Source organism: Hypanus sabinus, chromosome 23, assembly GCF_030144855.1.
Source record: "Hypanus sabinus isolate sHypSab1 chromosome 23, sHypSab1.hap1, whole genome shotgun sequence".
Lineage (NCBI taxonomy): Eukaryota > Metazoa > Chordata > Chondrichthyes > Myliobatiformes > Dasyatidae > Hypanus > Hypanus sabinus.
The window spans coordinates 6,466,154-6,487,658 of record NC_082728.1 but is presented as its reverse complement, the minus strand read 5'-3'; the positions used below and the strand labels follow the sequence as shown (position 1 = coordinate 6,487,658).

Genomic DNA, 21,505 nt, shown 5'->3' with positions numbered 1-21,505 from the left:
CAAGTCCATTCTATGCAAGCTTCTCAGCATTTAGAAGTTCATCCTTCTGAACTCCATTGAGTACAGACCCAGAGCTGTCAAATCTTCCTCATACATTAGGCCTTTCATTCTCAGGATCATACCTGTGAAACTCCTCTGGACCTTCTGAAAGGCCAGCACTTTCTTCATTAGATATAGGCCCAAAATTGCTCTCAATATTCACAAAAAAATCAAAACAAATTGGAATTGACTTATGATTTTCAGGTTTGCAATGCCCATTACCCAGAATAAATATTTTGTGATCCTTGAGAAAGCTGTCACAAAAGGACCTTTTGTTCAAGAAAATAGAATGTGACATTATACTGGCAGACTCTGCAGTACTACTATTAACATTGTGACTTTGAACTTCTCAAAAGATTTCCATAAAATCGTTAGCATTTTTGGCATAAATCACTGAATAACATTTCAAAATAACAGCATTGGTCTGACTGTTCTTGTCCATTTGTATTCAATATACAGTAATTTCTGGATAAATGGAACCCCTTGGGGCATGTATACTTTGGCCCAATTAAGTGGCTACCCTAATTAGCCGATTTCATGGAAATATTTTAAAAGCTATAAAAAAAGAGACAAACTACTGTTTAACCGAGTAACAAAATATGTATTTAAACAGAACAACTTAGAATGCTACCAGTACTACTACGGTACTATAGAGCTGTGTTAGTTCCTAATAGCTATTGATGGAGGAATTTATTCGGTGTATGGTGCTATGTTCCTTTGACTTAATGAAATCTGTGCAGCCACCTAATGCACATAATGGACTGCCTTCATACAATACCGTCGATGATTATATCCTCAAGGTGATTGTTGATGCCTTAATTCTTTGTAGTCCCTAACTTGAAGTAATGACATCTTTCATTTTTATCCTTGGCACTTTCTGTCAACTCCAAGCATAAATTGCAGTGAGCAAATACTGCTTAGTTCTTGTCAACTATCAGTGACAAAAATCACTGATTTTTTGAACACGATCACATGCAACTGATACTGTTCAAAAACTGCACTTGCACAGCATAGTGTCTAATAACCACATACGTGTACACAACAGACTTTAGTTAGAAACTGTTTGGCAATAGTCTTTTGTCCCAGTTAAATGCCATAATGTCTCAAATAAATGAAGGGAATCCTGGCTATTTTCTTGATTCATTTATTTTCTTCAAGCATTGTCCAAGTAACTTTGATTAACCAATGGCCCAATTAACCAGAATCCAATGTACCTATTGATCCTACAGCTTAAGCAGCATTTGAATATTTACAAGATCTACAAGTCATTGTACCCTTTAAAATTTGATATTCAACAGAGATGAGGCCAGGGTTGGGGGTAGAGCTGGCATGAGGGAAGCTGTCTTTTGTGTGTGTCATGCAGACACATATTTTACAGATCATTTGGGATAAACTGGAAGTGGCTCATGAATAATTTTTCTGTGATTTAAAACTTGATTTTCTTCAAAGGTTCAGGACTGTTGGAGATGGGCAATTATAGGATATAGTTTCAAGGGATGCTGTCTGGTCTATTATACTTGCCTGTATTGATTTAATTTCTCTTGCATCCATGTATAATGCTTTAAAACAATCCCTGAGTTCAAACCGTGTCTCCTATTGGCTAATAATTAGTATCTGTCCATCACTGTTTCTCTTTCTATGTCTTCCTTAATTTAGACAAGCAAAAGGTACAGTAGTATGCTGTCACACATCTCAAAAACAATGTAATAAAATTGTATAAAATCCTAGAGCTTCACTGTTTCTGTGCAAAATGTCTTTTTCACTTTAAACCATTCTTGCCAATTTGTTGAAGTTGAATTAGGGTTCTCTGTATTATACCTAGTGTAACAATGCTAAACAATTAAACAGAAGGGCAGATCTTGAAAGGAAGAACACAAGAAAAGCCTGTGTTTAGGAAGGGAATTAAGGCAATAGTTTCTATTTGTTTCTGCATTCTCTGATATTAAGTTGAACTATTGATCTGTGGTGGTGGTCAAGTCGCAATTGCAATGTGTATATTGGGGCAAAAGGAGCTGGAAATTGAAATCCTTTGCCTACACTTGTCTTGACAATTGAAGCTGGAGCAAAATGCTGATGGAAGAGATGGGGAAACGGCATATATCTTTTGGCAAAGTGCTCTAAAAGAACAGCTGTTACATTGCTAGTTGTTTACTGTAAAATCCCAAATAGTTAAGTAAATCTGTGGGGAATTCTCAGATGATTAGAGTACTGAGTGTGTACAGGGAACTTGATTAGTGTGTTTCTTGTTCAAGGAGGAAGGAAGCTTCCTTGTATATAGTTCTAGGGAATGAGGCTGGACAGGTTGAGTTTGTGCAGGAGGAAATTTTGAATAATTATGAAATTAATATTAAAATAGTTTTAGAAAGATATGTATCTAAGAATGGCCAGGGAAGCTATTTTGTCTACACCAAGAATGTTGTAACAGAAGTGGGGAGGGAGTAAAATGGATGCTGTAATTTAGGAAAAATCTTACATGTTTGTCAGATGAGGTTTACCAGAATTAATCCTGGAGCATGAATTATGTGGATAATTTAAAATGGCCTTGGAGTAGGGAAGTTAAAGGAAGATGAAGTTCAGATATTCAATATAAAAGGTAGTTTGAAAGAGATTTTAGTGAACAACTATTTACTCTGTTAAGTAGTTTACTAGTCAGAAATCATGGGTACAGAATAATTTCAAAAATAAGCTTCAGAATTCAGAAATTTTGATCAGGAGCCCTTTGATTTGTAAAGAAACAGCCATTAAATCTTAGTGGAAGCAAACTACTTGTATTTAAACAGAATATTTTGTGGAATTTCAATGTTGTGTCACAAATATGGCTGGCATTTCTTTTTTGTGTTTAATGGCTGTCAAAATATTTCGTATCTTTTCATCTGTGTAAATTTATTGTATGATAGAAAAGAAAGCACTAAAATGTCTGGGGGTTGTTGGAAATAAAACCCTCAAAATATTCATAGCATAAATTTCTGTATCAGAATCTAGCCTTTCTGGAAAAGGCAGCTAATTCAATGACCAAATAGGAATAAGTTTTCAGTAGACCAGCTGTTTTTATATGAGAAACCAATCACATCACAAACCTGGTATCACATTAATCATTTAACCAGAAATAAATACTGACCTCTAAGTGGAGGAATGAGATGACAGCATTTAATAAAAGTATTTTTAAAAATCTAGATATTATGAGATATGCTATTTGTAAGAATAGCCTCATCAATAATATAATTTTAAGGAAAATTGTAACATGAGGGTTATTCTGTAAATAGTTGAAGCAATAACATGACAATTGACTCTAATGTATACCAAGGTAGGGTAAAGTCTAGGCATGCCATCAGATGTTTCTATGGCTACGAGCGAGACTCAAGTAATGTTTCCTCACTGATGCCAGAGTCAAGGATGTCTTGGATGGGCACAGGACATTCTGAAAGAGGAGGATGAGCAGCAATAAGTCTAGTCCATTTGGTACTAATGAGGTAGGCAGGAAGATGAGATCCTACAAAGAAAATTGGGTAGAAAGATGGTTTAAAAATACTTTTGGTTGTAATCTTAGGAATAGTCTCTGTGCCATTATGCAGGTGAGGCAAAAAATAGGAAAATGAAATTGAATATGTAGCTCTAAATAGTGGATGTATTTCATTTGGAGCTTGGGGAGGTTTAATAAGTCACCAAGGACAATGTAAATTTCTACAGATGTATCACAGAGAGCATTCTAACTGGCTGCATCACTGTTTTGTGTGTTTGTGTGTGTGTGTGTGGGGGGGGGAGGGTGGAGTTGGCTACTGCAGAGAGTTGGAAACTTAATCCACTCCAGCATGGGCAGTAGCCTCCATAGTTTCCATGATAGTGAGGAGTGATGTCTCAAAAATGTCTCATTAAGGACTCCAATCACCCAGGATATGCCCCTTTCTCATTGCTACCATCAGGAAGGAGGTAATGCTGGTGATAATAAATCTGATTCAGATGTAGGGGGAGGAGACATAGGGTTTTGTATCATTGAGCCTTCTTCGAGGGCTGGTCGGACCTGTACAAGAAGGGGGCAATAATGTCTTTTAAGAAAGGACACTGGTAGTTGGTCAAATTCCATCTTCCACAGAACATACTGGTGCAATTTGCTAAACAAGATAACCTATGGTATTACAGGAAGGACACTGGCTTGGATAGATGATTGACTGACTGGCAGGAGACAAAGAGTGACAATAAGGGGGGACTTTTATTGGCTGCAAGAATTGGTGTAGGGACTGCTTTTTTCATGTTATATGTCAGTGATTTGGAATATGGGATTGATGGTTTTGTGGCCAAGTTTGTGGACCTTATGAAGATAGGTGGTGCTGAGGAAGGACTTGGATTAGGAGATTGAGCAAAGAAGTGACAAATGGAATATAGTATAGGGAAGTGTATGGTTATGCACTTTGGTAGATGGAATAAAGGCATAGGGTATTTTCTAAATGGGGAGAAAATTTGGAAATCAGAGGTGCAAAGGAACTTGAGAGTCCTAGTTCAGGATTCTTTAAAGGTTAACTTGCAGGTTGAGTTGGTAAGGATGGCAAATGCAACATAAGCATTCATTTCAAGAGGACACCATACGACCCAGAGATTCTTTTTCCTGTGGGCATACAGAAATTCTATAGAATAGTAACTATAACACAGTCAGGGATTGTTATTGTTGCTGTTTTTTTTCTGCCGGAAGGGGGTGGGGGATTCTAGGTTTTGCAAGTTTTGTTTCTTTTTCATGTGTATACATACCATGGCTATCTGTAGAAGACAGATATGAGAGTTGTATATGCATACAGGTGTCCCCCTTTTTTCAAACGTTTGATTTACGACAACTCGCTATTATGAAAGACCTACATTAGAACCTGTTTTCACTAACCAAAGAGGATTTTTGCTTTTATGAAAAAAAGATGCCCGCTTAATACGTGTGTTTACCCGGAGAAAGACTACAATGACCGTGAAGCCTTGTGCGGGCAGTTGTTTGCGCATGCATGTGCGTGCCAATTTTTTTAAACTCCAAATCAATTTTGGCTTGCTGTCTTCTGGATTTTGATAAGTGAGACTACACTGTACCTACAATATTTCTACTTTATATAGGGTGTATATTTATCATATCATTCCTGTTTTTACTATATGTTAGTGTTATTTTAGGTTTTATGTGTTATTTGGTATGATTTGGTAGGTTTATTTTGGGTGTGGGAATACTCAAAATTTTTTCCCATATAAATTAATGGTAATAGCTTCTTCACTTTACGACATTTCAGCTTACAAACTTTCATAGGAATGCTCTACCTTTGGGTAGCGGGGGAAACCTGTACTTTGGAGCTAAATTTTACAATTTGCAGAAACCAATAAAGATTTTTTCTGAAAACTTTTATTTTGAAAGTGAAAACTATGAAGTGTAGCTTGTTTATTCACTAAGTGAACTGAAGTATTGTTTTTTGTATTATAGATTTGCAAAAGTGTAATCTATCCATGTACTTCTGTTTTTAGATCGTGATACTTAATGCAGGACTGCAATGACAAGTCAGAGTGGAAGTCATGCAGAAAGAGCCATTTCTATGTCGTCAACACCAAAAGTGCAGGTTCAGCGCTCTGTTTCCAGAGAGACCATCACCATACATTTTTCTGCTTTTGGTAAGGAAGAGGAGGAGGAAGAGGAAGAAGAATTTGAAAATTCTTCAACAGTACTTCATGAAGAGGTGAAAGACCAAAGTTTTGTGCCAGAGCTTAAAGAAAAAGCAAGTGCATGTAAACATGGTGGCCAACTTTTATCAGTGCCTGCTACCTCATCAAATTCATCAGCAATATCAGCTGCAGTGACATTTTCCATTCCATCTTCAGCATCGACAATGACCTCTTCGGAATCGTTAGAATTGTCATCTGCATCAACCACTACCGCTGCGTTGCCATTGCCATTACCTTCACTATTGGGCCAACCGATGGATTCCACAAGTTTGTCTTCAGAGGTGAAAGCTACAGTTTCAGCCTCAGGCACTGATACTCCATCTCAACATATTGTGCCATCTACTCTCCCATCATCTTCCATGACGAGCACAAAACCATTTGCAAGTTTGGTAAAATCTCTTTCAACAGAAGTAGACCCAAAAGAATCCAATACCCCTTTAAGGACAAGGGACTTAATGAAAACACTAGTTAAATCACTGTCAACAGACACATCAAAACAAGAGTCAGAATCTGTTGCAATTAGGACCTCTGATTCTCGAATAAACTTGCATTTATTCAAACAGTTTACTCAACCTCGAGTCACAGGAGGAGATTCTAAGACTGCACCTTCTTCTCCAATCACCTCTCCATCGGAAGGTAGGTCATTTTTCAAAGTAACTGAAGTGGAGGCAAGAATTGAAGACACTAAAAGGCGTCTTTCAGAGGTTATTTATGAACCTTTTCAACTTTTAAGCAAGATAATTAGTGATGAGAGTAGTAGTCTTCGTCATAGAGCTTTATCATCTAGTGCAACAGAACTTTCCACTCTTAGTAGTTTAAATGGTCATTTGGAAAGCAACAATAACTATAGCATTAAAGAGGAAGAATGTGATTCTGATGAGGACTACTCAACAAAAGATTCAATTCTATGTAAAAGTAGTTCCAGACTCGCTGATGAGCCATCAAAAGAAGGGGACATGAAAAGCTCATCTTTGGGGTCCGTGAAAGAATCTTTTTTGAAGGGATCTCCCCTAAGTTTAGATAAATGCTCTCTATCTGTACTTGCCAGCAAGGAAGAAAATGACTATTGTGATTTGTTTCTTGAAGCATTTGAGATGGAAACTGAAGAAGAGATTGAGGATAAACCTGTAGAGCCCTTAATTGGAGAAGTAATTAAGGAAGAAAGTGAAATATTAAATCAAGATGGAAAAGATTTTGAAGTTCAATCTGCTGAAGTTCCATTTAAGATTTTGTTATTCTTTACAACGCTTGTATATTCCTATTTAGTGCTGCCTCTTCCAAGTTATTTAAATGGACTATTTCTAGGCATTAGCTTTGGATTTATGATGGCAATTGGTGTTGTTTGGCTGTTAGTACCGAGAAAGCCGAGAGACTATCAACAGTCATCAAGAAGGATTTATTTTGAATATCCAACTACAGAACCCTTGGATATAAAGGAGCCAGAAATATTTAAGGTGGGAAATACATTAAGCTTTGAAATTATTGCTTTGCATATTAATATAATTGGGTTACGTGGCTTATTCATGACATTTTTTTTTCATTTCTAACACTCGTTGAATACTTCATGTTGGGTAAACTGCAGTGTTAAAGAAAGCTATGCTTGAAAATCATAATTGTAGAGCACAGTAATAGGCTTGTCCATCCTAACCATCAATACCTATTTGAACTAATCACATTTACCAGCACTTGGTCAGTAGCACTCTATGCCCTGGTGATTCAAGTGCTCATCCAGATGCTTCTTCAGTGTTGTGAGAATACCTGTCTCTGTCAGTTGTTAGGTGGTGGTTGTCTACTCTTGGTGGAGAGAAAGTTTGCACTAAATCTCTTGCTCTTCCCATTAAACCTCTATCCACTAGTCTTGAAAACCTCAATCTTGGTTTAAAAAAAATTATATCTTCTCTATCTGTGACTCTTCTTTTTCTACACATTCATCAGTCTCCCCCTTCTGTCTCTGTTCCATGGAAAACAAACCCAGTCCATCCAGTCTTTCCTCATAATTGAAAGATTTCATCCCAATCTATGTCCTGTTGATTCTTCTCTGCATAGTCTGCAGTGTAATTACACACATCCTATGGTGTATTAATCAGATAGTCTAGTTGTGGCCTAATTAAGTTTTACAAAGTTGTACTTGGACCTCCCTGATAATGTGCTCTGTGTTCAGGTTAATCAAGGCAGATCACATAGCCCCCCTTCATTATAATATCTACCTATATTGCCACCTTCAGGGATCTTTGGACTTGCACAGCAGGGCCCCTTTCTTCCTTGATACTCTTATGGCTCTATCTCTACGCTTATTAGATCTTGCCAAATGGACCACCTCCCACATATTAGTAATGGCTTAGGTTCACGAAAGGAGGAAGGTAACCAAGAGATCGTTGGAACACTAAAGCTAAACAGTTACTAAATAGATTAACTTACATCTACCATTGTTCTATCTAATGTAACAGCTGTGAAGGGTCATGACCTGAAAAGTCAACTATTCATTTTCCTCTTTAGATGCTGCCTGACATGCTGAGTTCTTCCAGGGTTTTGTTTGTGTTACTAGTTAATCAATATCCTTTTGTTGTCTGTAGAAAACTCCCACCTCTCTATTAAAAAACTTCTTGTCATCTGTAAACTTAATGATCACATTTTCATCTAACCATTTGTACGCGTATTTAATAAGCACTTAGCATTCCAGCATTGATCTCCATGGTACACTGCTGTTTAAGGCTTCCAGTCAAAAAGCAACCATCCACTGTTGTTCTATTTCCAACTACCAGGGCTGTATTTAATTAAATTTGCCATTTTGTCATGGATTCCTTGGGCTTTTAATATTTTGGAACAGTTGTTGGTATTTGATTTGAAATTTTGCATGTGTGTAAGATATTTATTTTTATTTACTGTTTAAAAAGACTTTTGTGTATTGTATTTTGTCATCCATCCAATATTTGTGAACTCTAGGCACTGTTATAGGTTAGTGGTTTGCAAAAGCATGCATTTATTTAGCTTCCTTAACATAGAGAGATTGAATGGGTTTTATCAAACAAATTTTGTCACTAGTCCTGTACGTTAGAAAACAACAGATGTGTTAGGTTTAAAGAGCATTTTAAGTGTAACAGGTTTTTTTCTGAGGAGAATTCCAGAGATTGGGGAAATTGCAGCTCTATTGTCAATGAAGTGATTAAAATTAATTGAAGATAAAATTGGAAGAATTCATAAGATTGCAGGGCTGGTGAAGATTACAGGTAGGGGAGGTCATTGATGTGGAAAAATCTGAAATGAAAATGTAGCTCAAGAACCACAGTGACAATGGGAAATGAGAAGATTAAAATAGCAAAAGTTTACATTCATGAAGGAGGAAGAGATAACCAAGAGATCATTAGAACACTCAAGTTAAACAGTTACTAAATGGATTGGTTCCCTTAGATACTGGGGGTAGGAGTAAAAATGTAATTTTTTTGCATACCATGTTGAACTTTATCTATTAATGTGTGCAAGTTTAGACTCTATGCCTAAGGAAGGATACTCCCGTCAGTAATCAGGTTGATTCTTGTGATGAAAATATCAACCACTGAGTGGAGATGTGGGGAAGTAGAACGAGTATGATTCTCTGGAGGAATGGGGGAAAATAATTGCATCAAAGCTTCTACCCCTGCTTGTAAGGAGTTCGTATGTTCTCACTGTGACCACATGGGTTTCCTCTGGATGCTCCAGTTTCTTCCCACAGTTCAAAGACGTACTGGCTGGTAGGTTAATTGGTCATTGTAAATTTTCCTGAGATTAGGCAAGGACTAAATTGGGAGATCGCTGGGTGGCTCCAAGGGCTAGAAGGGCCTATTCTGTGCTCTATCTCAAAATTTTTAAAAATTCATAGAGCTTAGCCGCAGAGAAACTTTTTGTCTCACTGAAGAATCTAGGATGTTAAGATTGTAAAAGTAAGTTTGTTTAGAAATGCACAACAATGGAATGGATTTCAACTGAACTTAAATTTATAGGACTACCTTATCATTATCTAAATCCCTTCATGTGAAGTTGTGTGTGTGGAGCAAGGAGTAAATGCATATTGTTTATTAGTTATTTGCAGCATATTCTGTAATTCTTTCCTGTTCACTTTGGTGTTTGCTTCTATGTGTGTCATTGATATCTGTGCCATCTCTGTCCACTATGCACTCTATAACAGCTTTGATGTTTGACTGTCTGTCTAAAACTTTTGGTAATTACTTCCCTCTAAAACTATTAAGGCTGGATGTGACCTATTGAGGTTAACATATGCTTTGCCTCCTGCTCTTCCTCAGCTGATTTACATCATAGTTTGAACCATATTTTTAAACAACCCTATATCCAACTCTTCAGCAGAAATTTACATTATTTCAGGCTGTTTCTATTGCTTCATTTTCACTAATTCTCCTTGTCTAGGTCACCTTCAGGGAGGACTCTTCAAGCTTAAATTTCAAATTGCACTTGGTCTACATGATTGATACTTGACCACTGATCACCATCCTCCAACACATTTTCTAATCATTTTATTTTGTAAGTTGCTTTAGCTATTGTCTAAATTTGTATTATCCAGTTTTCTCACTCTAAAACCAAAGTGCCCATTTTTAGAAAAAAATTCATGTGAATTGGAAGTGTATTAATGGAATAGAAACTAATGGTGTTATTACCTGTGACTAGTAATTAAGTGCTTAGTTATCTTTTCCTACTCAAGAAGAAGTCTTTTATTTTAACGAGTGGATTTTTTTAAAAAAGCTTAGTCATAAAACACTACAGCATAGAAGCAAGCTCTTTGGCCCATCTATTTTGTGCCAGATCATTAATCTGCCTAGTCCCATCTGCACCTGACCATAGCCTTCCATACCATGTATCCATGTACATTTGCAAATTTCTCAAGTTTTAAAATCAAACCTACATCCACCTCTTGAGCTGGCAATTTTCCCCACTCTCACCACCCTCTGAGTAAAGAAATTCCCCCCTCACGTTCCCCTTAGACATGTCACCTTTTACTGTTAACCCAACCTCAGTGGAAAAAGCTTGCTTGCATTTACACTAACTATAATTTTAAATACCTCTATCATATCTCCCCTCATAGAGAATAACGTATTAACCTGTTCCACCTTTCCCCATAACTCAGGTTCTTAAGTGCTGATACCAACCTTGTAAGTTTTTCCTATACTCTTTCAATCTCACTGACATCTTTCCTGTAAGTAGGTGACTAAAACTGCAGGCAGTAGTCTAAATTTGACCTGACCAACATCTTATACAACTTCAATGTAACATCCCAACTCCTGTACTCAATATTTTGATTTATGACGGCCAGTGTGCCAAAAGCTTTCTTTATGTTGCTATCTACCTGTGATGCCACTTTCAAGAAATTATGAAGCTGTATTCCTAGATCCCTCTGCTCTGCTACAGTCCTCAGTTTCCTACTGTACACTGTGAAGTCCTCCCAAAGTGCAACACCTCACACTTGTCTATATTAAATTCCATCTGCTATTTTTCACCCCATTTTTCCAGCTGTCCAGATCTCACAGCAAGCTTTGATAGTCTTCCACAATATCCACTGCACCCTCAGTTTTCGTGTCATTCACAAATTTGCTTATCCAGTTATCCTCCAGCTTATTGATATAGATGACAAACAACAATGGACCCAGCACGATCCCTGCGCACACTACTAGTCACAGGCCTCCAGTCAGACAGGCAACTATCTACTACCGCTGTGGTTTCTCCCACAAAACCAATGTCTAATCCAATTTACTACCACATCTTGAATGCCAAATGGCTGAACCTTTGTGACTAGCCCCTCATGCAAGACCTTGTCAAAGGCCTTGATAAAGTCCATGTAGATAACATTCGCTGTCTTGCCTTGGGTTAGACATGAGCATTTTGACTCTCCCTAATTAGTCCTTGTTTATTGAAATACTTATACATATGGTTCCTCAGCTTGTGATCTCATGTTGCAGAAAGGGAATACAGCATCATTCATTGTTTAACTATTATCAGGAACAATATCAATTTGGATGTATGTTTAAGTTCATGCCTTTTTCAAGCTCCTAGGTAGTATTGACACTAACTCTGTGAATCTAAGTGCTGTATTTTTGCCAAACTCACTGTGTCAGTTTCGGATAACTTTCAGTTTGGTGGCTCTTTGTTTAAAAATTGTAAATGTACAGTCATATAATCACTATATTTAAAAAAAAAATTTCTTCCTCCTAACTGGTTTTCTGAAGTTTATTTGAATTTACTGTATGTACCATACAATCGAGGCTTCTAATCATTTCTGTCCTGCTTGCCTGTACAGACCTCTTCAATATTTGGTTTTAAGTTTTCTAATGTTGCAACAAATAATGAAAACTATGAGATCCTTTTGAACATGCAGCTGAAAAGTGTAGGAGTAATCAACTTGCTCTATGCAATGCAATCAATCAATCTCATTGTCAATTACAGTCATGTAAATTTTGCATTGCCGTTTATTTTGAATGAAAGCAGAGCCTTATTTTATTGAAATAATGGCATTCTTTCAGAAATTTCATTTAAATAATAAACATCATTGAACATATCTCGAAGTTGACATTCATTTGAAATTTAGAGTTCCTTATTTCTTTAAAATTCTTTAAAGACTTTTTGGTAATTAAACATAAGTTTTGGAACACAAGTTTATTTTCTGGGATTTTTAATCATCGTTTTGTTTACTTAGTTTCCATGTACAAAAATACAAACTTGCATTTTTATAGTTTGTGACCACAGCCAGTGAAATCCTTTAATATTATAGTAGCACAGAAATGGGCCCATTTAGCCGCCTAGTCTATGCTAACCATGATGCCTATTCATGCTATCCCATTTGCCTGCATTAGGCCCATTTCCCTCTACTCCTTTCCTTATCAAATACCTTTCCAAATACTTTTAAAACGTTGTAATAGTGTCAGTCTCCGTTACCTCCAGCAACTCATTCTAAATATGCTCACATTTACAAACTTGGGTGGATGTAAAAAAAACCCATGAGAAGTTTTTTTGAAGTGCCCTATGGAATATTTTTCCCACATTGTGTTTCAAAGCACATGATCTGGCCACACATTTCAATGCCGCGTGTGGGGCCTTGCTTCAATTGATTTAGATTTTCCTACATTCCAAATGTGATTATGCTTTACTTATTGTAAATTGCATCATGAAATTTTGAAGCAGTGAAAAGCTTTGTTCTTTTATTTGCATAAGGAACATAATGAATTTCTGTAGTGCAAGGACCACATCCAATTGAATAAAAGAGCAAGTAATCTGCTTAGTTATGGTTGAGGGATAATTTTTGACAGAACTGCACAGTTCCATCTTGAATCTCCATGGAGATTTTGTAAAGTAAAACAACTTGAAACTTTCTCAGTTTCACTGGTAATGTACAAAGATGTATTTAAACAAGCATTGATTGTTGGATTTTTCAAGCTTCTACAAATCAAAACCATGGAAATGAGTTGGAAATTAATAATAAAGATGAGCTTAAATTTCATCATATTTTAACGCTGCCAATAAGATCACAAATTTTTTACAGTGAAAGTAATGCTTTCAAAATCTAAATCTAGGTAGAAACCCTACCTTTATACTGCCAAGCTGAGTTTTGGATTTTTTTTCTGTAAGCTATGATTTCATCTTTAAAAGTGCTTAAGATAAAATGTTCTCAGGATAGAAATGGCTCTGTGAGAGTTCAAGAAAATTTAGGTATTGTAGATTGCACTACATTAGAGATATAAATCAAGATGGATTGAAATTGGCTATATCTTTGACAAGGGGATTGTCTTATAGAGTACTGAATACAAAAGTTTTAATTGTTGTAAATCATTGGCAGTCGTTCATTTTATTATGATAAGGTAACAAACCTTTGATCTGAAATCTTAATTCTGTGATTTGGCTTACTATGTTTTTCCAGTCATTTCTGTTGTTGTCCTTAAACATCCACAGTACTTTGAAGTTACTTGATATGAAATTTGTGATCTTTTGGAGTTTGCTATATAAATTTCAGACCAGTGCTGGATTTTTGGGGTTCCATTGTTTGGAAGATCCACATATAAAGTTAACATATGTACAAATCAGTTTGATCTTTGGATTCTTTAGTGTAATGGTCACCAACCTGTCGTTCACGATCGACTGGTCAATCTTTGAGACTTTCCCAGTAGATCCCCAAAAAAAAAGAAAAATAAATACACAAATACTGTTGAGAGATTGTTTCGGATTGCGGGGTTTTAGTTCTGTTCTTTCTGCCCAGTGCGCATGCGTGTAGCTCCCCTGCCACGCACTGTGGTGTACTTCAGTGGTCCCCAACCACCGGGCCGCAAGGAAACGATATGAGTCAGCTTCCTCATTCCCTGTCACGCCCACAGTTGAGCTTGAATACACGCGAGGTCATTACCCAAGCTTGTCAGGGATCACTGATTGGTCTTGGGTAACCGGCCGCTTCGTGCGGCTGGCGGGAAGTGCCATTGCTACTGGCCTGGAGTGTGGACAGATGGGTGCCGCAGCTGAACCTGTTTAGCACACCGAATGTTCGTGGGGAACCCAGTGCTAAAGTATTCGCAGACAACCTAATTCAGGCTCAGGGTTTCGTAAGTATCAGAGCAGGTACCTCACTGCGATCTACTGAAAGTCATCGCTCGAGCCAAACTTTTGTCGGCTGATGATCCTACAGGGGGCGGGGGGCGCAGACACGCACCCTGCTGTACTCCTCACTCGATCGGTCAGTCACTCTCTTTGGACTGCGACTACCGCGGCCCCGGCATGGGAGCAGCTGCACCTGGCCAAGGTGTCTGGAGGCTGGAGTTCGGGCCCGGAGGTTGTCTAATGAGGCAATGAAGCCCTCAAAACTGCTGTGGTACCCTGAGTCCAAGCTCCCTGTACTTAAAGACAAACCCGTTGAGTTTTTTCCAGCGGAAAAAATGTGAGCAAGCGGGACAGCAGCAAAGTGCTGAGAACCATGAAAGCTAAATTGTGGAATAGACTGGACATAAAGAACCTGCTTCGAGTATCGTTGTATTCCGGTTGTGTTTAACAACCTCCTACCCCTCCTGCTGGCCGGTCCGCAAGAATATTGTCGATATTAAACCAGTCCACGGTGCAAAAAAATTGGTCACCCCTGGTGTTCATACATTATTTCTACTTCTGGGTTGCCGGGTTTTACTTCTTGCCTTTTCTGCCCCGGTGCACATGCATATAACTAATCGATTTGGAGTCGATTTTGCCTTTCACTAAGGCCGAGGTAGGGGATCTTGGGCTTAAAAAGGTTGGTGACCACTACTTTAGTGTTTACTTCATGTGTGGTGGAAAACATGGATTCTATGCAAAAGTTATTAAAATGTGATGCAACACACACAAAATGCTGGTGGAACACAGCAGGCCAGGCAGCATCTATAGGAAGAAGTACAGTGGACGTTTCGGGCCGGAACCCTTCGTCAGGACTAATTGAAAGAAGAGATAGTAAGAGCTTTGAAAGTGAGAGGGGGAGCAGGAGATCTGAAATGATAATGAGAAGACAGGAGGGTGAGGGATGAATTTTAGAGCTGGAAAGTTGATTGGCAAAGGGCTACAAGCTGGAGAAGGGAAAGGATCATGGCTCGGGAGGCCTAGGGTGAAAGAAAGGTATGGAGAAAAAGCAGGTACAGGGTTTGAGTTGGATGATCAGCCATGGTCATACTGAATGGTGGTGCAGGCTTGAAGGGCTGAATGGCCAACTCCTGCACCTGTTTTCTATGTTTCTATGAAAGGTGGAGAGGAGCACCAGAGGGAGATGGAGAGCAGGCAAGGAGTAATTGTGAGAGGGACAGAGAGAAAAGAAGAAAAGGGGGGAATAAATAAATAAGGGATGGGGTAAGAAGGGGAGGGGGGCATTAACAGAAGTTAGAGAAATCACTGTTCATGCCATCAGGTTGGAGGTTACCCAGACGGAATATAAGGTGTTGTTCCTCCAACCTGAGTGTGGGTTCATCTTGTAGAGGAGGCCATGGATAGACATAGCAAAATGGGAATGGGACGTGGACTTAATATGTGTGGCCACTGGGAGATCCTGCTTTCTCTGGCGGACAGAGCGTAGGTGTTCAGTGAGTCGGGTCTCACCAATATTTAAAAGGCCGCACCAGGAGCACCGGATACAGTATATCATACCAGCAGACTCACAAGTGAAGTGCCGCCTCACTTGGAAGGACTGTCTGGGGCCCTGAATGGTGGTGAGGGAGGAAGGGTAAGGACAGGTGTAGCACTTGTTCCGCTTACAAGGGTAAGTGCCGGGAGGGAGATCGGTGGGAAGGGATGGGGGGACGAATGGACAAGGGAGTCGCGTAGTGAGCGATTCCTGCGGAAAGCAGAAAGCGAGGAGGGAAAGATGTGCTTGGTGGTGGGATCCTGTTGGAGGTGGCGGAAGTTACGGAGATTTATACGTTGGACCCAGAGGCTGGTGGGGTGGTAAGTGAGAACAAGAGGAATCCCATCCCTAGTGGGGTGGTGGGAGGATGGGGTGAGAGCAGATGTGCGTGAAATAGGAAAAATGTGTTTGAGAGCAGAGTTGATGATGGAGGAAGGGAAGCCCCTTTTTTTTATATATAAAAAAAAAGGAAGACATCTCCTTTGTCCTGGAATGAAAGGCCTCATCCCAAGAGCAGATGCGGCGGAGACGGAGGAATTGCAAGAAGGGGGTGGCATTTTTGCAAGAGACGGTGGGAAGAGGAATAGTCCAGGTAGCTGTGAGAGTACGTAGGCTTATAGTAGATATCAGTAGATAAGCCATTTCCAAGGATAGAGACTGAAAGGTCAAGAAAGGGGAGGGAGGTGTCGGAAATGAGCCAGGTAAATTTGAGGGCAGGGTGAAAGTTGGAGGCAAAGTTAATGAGGTCAACGAGCTCAGCATACATGCAGGAAGCAATGCCAATGCAGTCGTCGATGTAGCCAAGGAAAAGTGGGGGATAGATACCAGTATAGGCTTGGCCCAAAATGTCAACTGCTTCTTCCTATAGATGCTGCCTGGCCTGCTGCTTTCCACCAGCATTTTGTGTGTGTGCTTGAATCTCCAGCATCTCAGATTTCCTCATGTTGCGTTATTAAAATATGATGTTTCATTACTGAGATAGAAGCTGGTGAACAAAGGAAAGCTAAGGTTTTTAATGTTTAAGGTGGGAGAATAGGAGGTCATGCTGATATGCGAAGGCATGGGGCAAGGCTTGAATTGAGCATAAATTCCAGTGTGAACTTGAGGGTAAATGGTTTGTTCCTGAATTCTTGTTCTATGCTGAAAGAATAAAGATGAAATGTGTAAACTAAACAACTTTGTTAAGTATGTGACTATGATAACCAAGTGGAGTTTTGAAGTTGTCAAAGTTATCTTTCTTTACACTTGGGGAGAGGTATTGAGTCTTTGTTACAAAAATATTTTCAGATTGAGAAAGTTTTAAAATAAGTTTTATAAATAGAATCATACAGTACAAGAGCAAGGAAACTGTGCTGTATTACAATTCAGCATTCAAGACTATCATCCCCTCAAAACTAATCAATAAGCAATAAACTAATCAATAAGACCTTGGCTTCAATACCTCCTTGGATCCTCTATTTCCTCACTTGCAGACCCCAGTCAGTTTGGATTGGCAATAACATCTCCTCCATAATCTCCATCAGCACAGGTGCACCACAAGGCTGTGTGTTTAGCTCCCACTCTACTCGCTTTACATTTATGACCGAGGTTAAGCACAGCTCCAGTGCCATATTTAAGTTTGCTGATGACACCACTGTTGTTTGTTGAATCAAAAGTAGTGACAAATGCAGAATATAGGAGGGAGATTGAAAATCTGAGTGGTACCATAACAACAACCTCTCTTAGCTGATTATTGACTTGAGGAGAAAAAACTGGAGGTCCATAAGTCGGTCCTCATCGGGGAATCAGACATGGAGAGGGTCAGCAAGTTCAAATTCCTCAATATTATCATTTCAAAGGACCTGGCCTTGGGCCAAGCATATAAGTACAATTATGAAGAAAGCATAGCAGTGCCTCTACTTCCTTAGAAGTTTCTGAAGATTCAGCACGACATCTAAAACTTTGATGGACTTCTATAGATGTGTGGTGGAGAGTTTGACTCCTTGTATCCACAGGCTGATAGGGGAATGCCAATGCCTTTGAACGAGAGATCCTCCAAAAAGTAGTGGATATAGCCTGGTCCATCTTGGATAAAGCACTCCCCACCATTGAACACATCTACACAAAGCATTGTCACAGGAATGCAGTGTCCATCTTCAGGGACCCCTGCTGCCCAAGTCATGCTGTCTTCTCGCTATTGCCATCAGGATGAAGGTACAGGAGCCTCAGGACTCTCACCACCAGGTTCTGGAACAGTTATGTCCCTAAACCACCAGACTCTTCAACCAGTGGAGATAACTTATCTGAACTTCACTTGCCCCGTTACTGAACTGTTCCCACAGCCTATTGACTCACTTTCAAGGACTCTTCATCTCATACTCTCGATATTTACTGTTTATTATTATTTTTTTCTTTTTTCTCTTGTATTTGCATGGTGTTGTCTTTTGTACATTGGTTGTTTATCTACCCTTTTGGGTGCATTCTCTATTATGGTTCTTGGATTTACTGAGTGTGCCCACAAAGAACGAATTTCAGGTGGCATATAGTGATGTATACTGTATGTAATTTGATAATTGACTTTGAACTTCTATCAAATTGGTCAAGAATCCATCTTATTGTACTAGGAAGTACTCAGTTGTCTTGTAACAGTGACGTAGAAGCTATCCTTGAGTGTGGCAGTATGTGCTTTCAGGCTTTTTGTATTTTCCCAATGGGAGAGGGGAGGGCAGTGAGAAGGAGCTGGTTCCTGTAATGTGCTGAGCTGTGTCCTCAGCCCTCTGCAGTTTCTTGTCATGGCAGAGTATTACCATACTAAACCATGATGCAACCAGATCGGATGAAATTGGAGTCTCATTGTTCTTATTCAGATCTATTGGATGGTATGAGATTCCTTAATCAGTTCCTAGAATCATAAAATAACTTGTCACGAAGTAGTGGTTTGTCCATTTCAATCAATTGATGGTGGCATTAATATCCCTGCCAAACTGTTCTTCATGCACTGAATGTTAACTTTTACAAACATTGAATCTCATTCCCTCAGATTTTAATGTAGTTTGTTTTAAATTTTTATTCCTCTCTTCCTCTGCATCTTTTACTGTGAATTGGGTTGTAATTAAGCACTATGAAAGCAGGCTGTTTAGCCCACTGAGTCCATGCAGACCATTCTTTTTCACACTAAATCAAAATTTATTCATGCATCCTCCCTCTAGCTCCCTCAGATTTTTTTTCTCACACAGTACATGTGATTTGCAGTGGGTAATTAACCTATCAATGTATCACCTTCCCATATTAGGAAGGTTAAAAAAATTGAAAGCTTGTTGAACCAATATAATACTGATCTACAGAAGATAGTCTTTTAAAATTGCAATGTGTTTTGTGTTTCAAGTTCCTTGCGTCTGGTTAATGAGTTTAATGTGGGCTTTGGCTGGCACTATTGTGAAGAACCTTGGCTGTTATATAACATAAATTATGTGCTTGTGTTTCCTGGCAACTTCAGTGTCTCATTAACTATTTCTCTGCCTCATTAAGAAAACTGGAATATAGATATTTATTTTGTAAATGCATTCCATTTTCAAAATCCAGTTTTTTATGTATTGATCCTATGGCTCCAGAGGATGCCATAAAATAGCCATTGAATACAGAAGTCCTACCTAAATTGGATGTATCTGTAGACTGTTCTTAAGTCTTTCAGAAAAAATATTAAAACAGAGCTTACTTTGAAGGAAAGTTCATACATTTTCAACAAATGCAAGTTCCATGCAGATAAAGTACCTTTTCAAGAACTTGAAAGTAAATGAAATAGTTTTCATTTCTGAGACTGCAAAAGATGTGGAATTTCATAGTTTAAAACATTTCATGGGATTACCATTCAGGATAATTCCTAAAACCAGATGTTGTCTTTCATATTATAATTACAGCCATTTCAGCTGCCCCCACTACATTTTATTTGTCTGAAGCATTTCTGCGTTCCATATGAAGTAATGAATATCTTTGTCGTTTTACTGTCGTTGATAATTTGCGAAGACTAGAATCAGCCAACCGATCTGCTTGTTTATGGAAATTCTTGAGCAGTCTCTAGAGCAAGAATTGAGAGGGATGCAAATTTTAAAAAATTGTAGATGTTGGAAATTTGAATCTTAAAAAAACTCTGGAAGTGCTCAGCATATCAGGTGGCACCTATTGAAAGAGAAATAGTTACTATTTTAGATTTAGGATCTTTCAGATCAGAAGGGGTAATAAATTTGGTCTTGTACATTCTTTTGGATTGATTGTGATGTGATAGAACTCATTACTACCAGAAATCTCTGAAATTCCAGATTTTTATTGGAATATGAGGGAAGGGCTAAAACGTCCATTGTGATGTTATTGATTGTCCATACTTGTATAATATCAAGCTTGAAGATACTCAGGTTTTATTGATTTTTAAAAAATTAACATTCATCTTGAATAAATAATGTATATTTCTACAATTTTGTTTTTCTTGCAGGGATGGATGAATGAAATCTACAATTATGATCCTGAAACCTACCATGCAACATTAACACATTCGGTCTATATTCGTCTTGAAGGATCTGTACTCAGGCTTTCAAAGCCAAATAAAAATATATCTCGAAGAGCTTCATTCAATGAAGCCAGAACTGAAGTCACGTACATCAGTCAGAAGATTTATGATTTATCAGAGAGCAAGGTAAGTAGCATTAGAAGATATGAAATTTACTTTTTGGAGAATTTATTTTGAAAATTTTAATTTCATAAATGGTATGCAAAAAGCACTTTTTTTTTGTAAACTTTCTGTAGACCCACTGCTTCCTTAGCACTACCTGCCCCTCCACCTGTCTTCATCTCATCCACAAACTTGGCCATAAAGCCATACATTCCGTCATCCAAATCATTGACAATATAACATACATGTACTTGCACCTCACATTCCTAATGATGATTACTTTGTTATTGACAAAACAAATTAGATCTGTGATAAGTATGGAGTAAGTATTTCAAACAATTCAATAATTTAAGTGCAGATAAAGTTTGGATTATTAACATTTTTTGCATAGGTGATTGTTGAATGCGGTTTTGAAAACTCAGCAGTTGAATCATCTTAACTGACAAAGAACTGTATTGTTCACTTGATGTTTCAAATCTAATTTTGTTCTTGTGTAATTATTAGAATTTTACTTGAAATCTAAGTTTGGTGATAATAAACCTACTTTTGTGGTTCCATTGGGCCATGTGCTATTTGCTCTCTGCTCTCCAGACTCTGCAGTTCTACAATTCTGTTTAATCAATAGCTTAAAATCAACACAACTTGTATTTACTTTGTGGAAGCTACTTAGTAAGAATTAAGATCTACACAATGGACAAATCATTCGGTCTTTCTTACTGATCTTTGTTTCCACATGAATCATAAAGTATTGAAATTTATGAATACATAAAATTGCAAGATGCGATGCAAGAGAAACCACGCATATTTCTTGCTGTAGAAGGAAGAGAGAGAAAGCAAATATCCGGTATGCAGTAATTGTAGAAATTTAATTGTGGTCAAGACACCTGGTGAGAGATCCTCCACGGTTCCTTTCCAATTCTGGGGCACCAAACACGGACATCCTGAAAAGACAGCTCTCATTGAAAACAATTGAAATCATCCAATATTCTTACTTTAGCCTGCTACAGCTGAGAACTGTAACTGCATCTTAGATCTGTATGGTCAGTGATGAA

The 21,505-nt window shown here is 38.3% G+C and overlaps 1 protein-coding gene across 3 annotated transcripts in view; it reads left to right on the top strand.

The window, feature by feature from the left end:
- The window catches only part of tex2 (testis expressed 2), a 110,414-nt gene that overhangs the window by 28,909 nt on the left and 60,000 nt on the right, over positions 1 to 21,505 (top strand). For all 3 annotated transcript variants that reach the window (XM_059948272.1, XM_059948273.1, XM_059948271.1), the window contains exons 2-3: positions 5,521 to 7,169; positions 20,277 to 20,477. In XM_059948272.1, coding sequence (XP_059804255.1) covers positions 5,547 to 7,169; positions 20,277 to 20,477 — 1,824 coding nt within the window. In that variant the 5' untranslated portion in view covers positions 5,521 to 5,546. The remainder of the gene's footprint in view (positions 1 to 5,520; positions 7,170 to 20,276; positions 20,478 to 21,505) is intronic.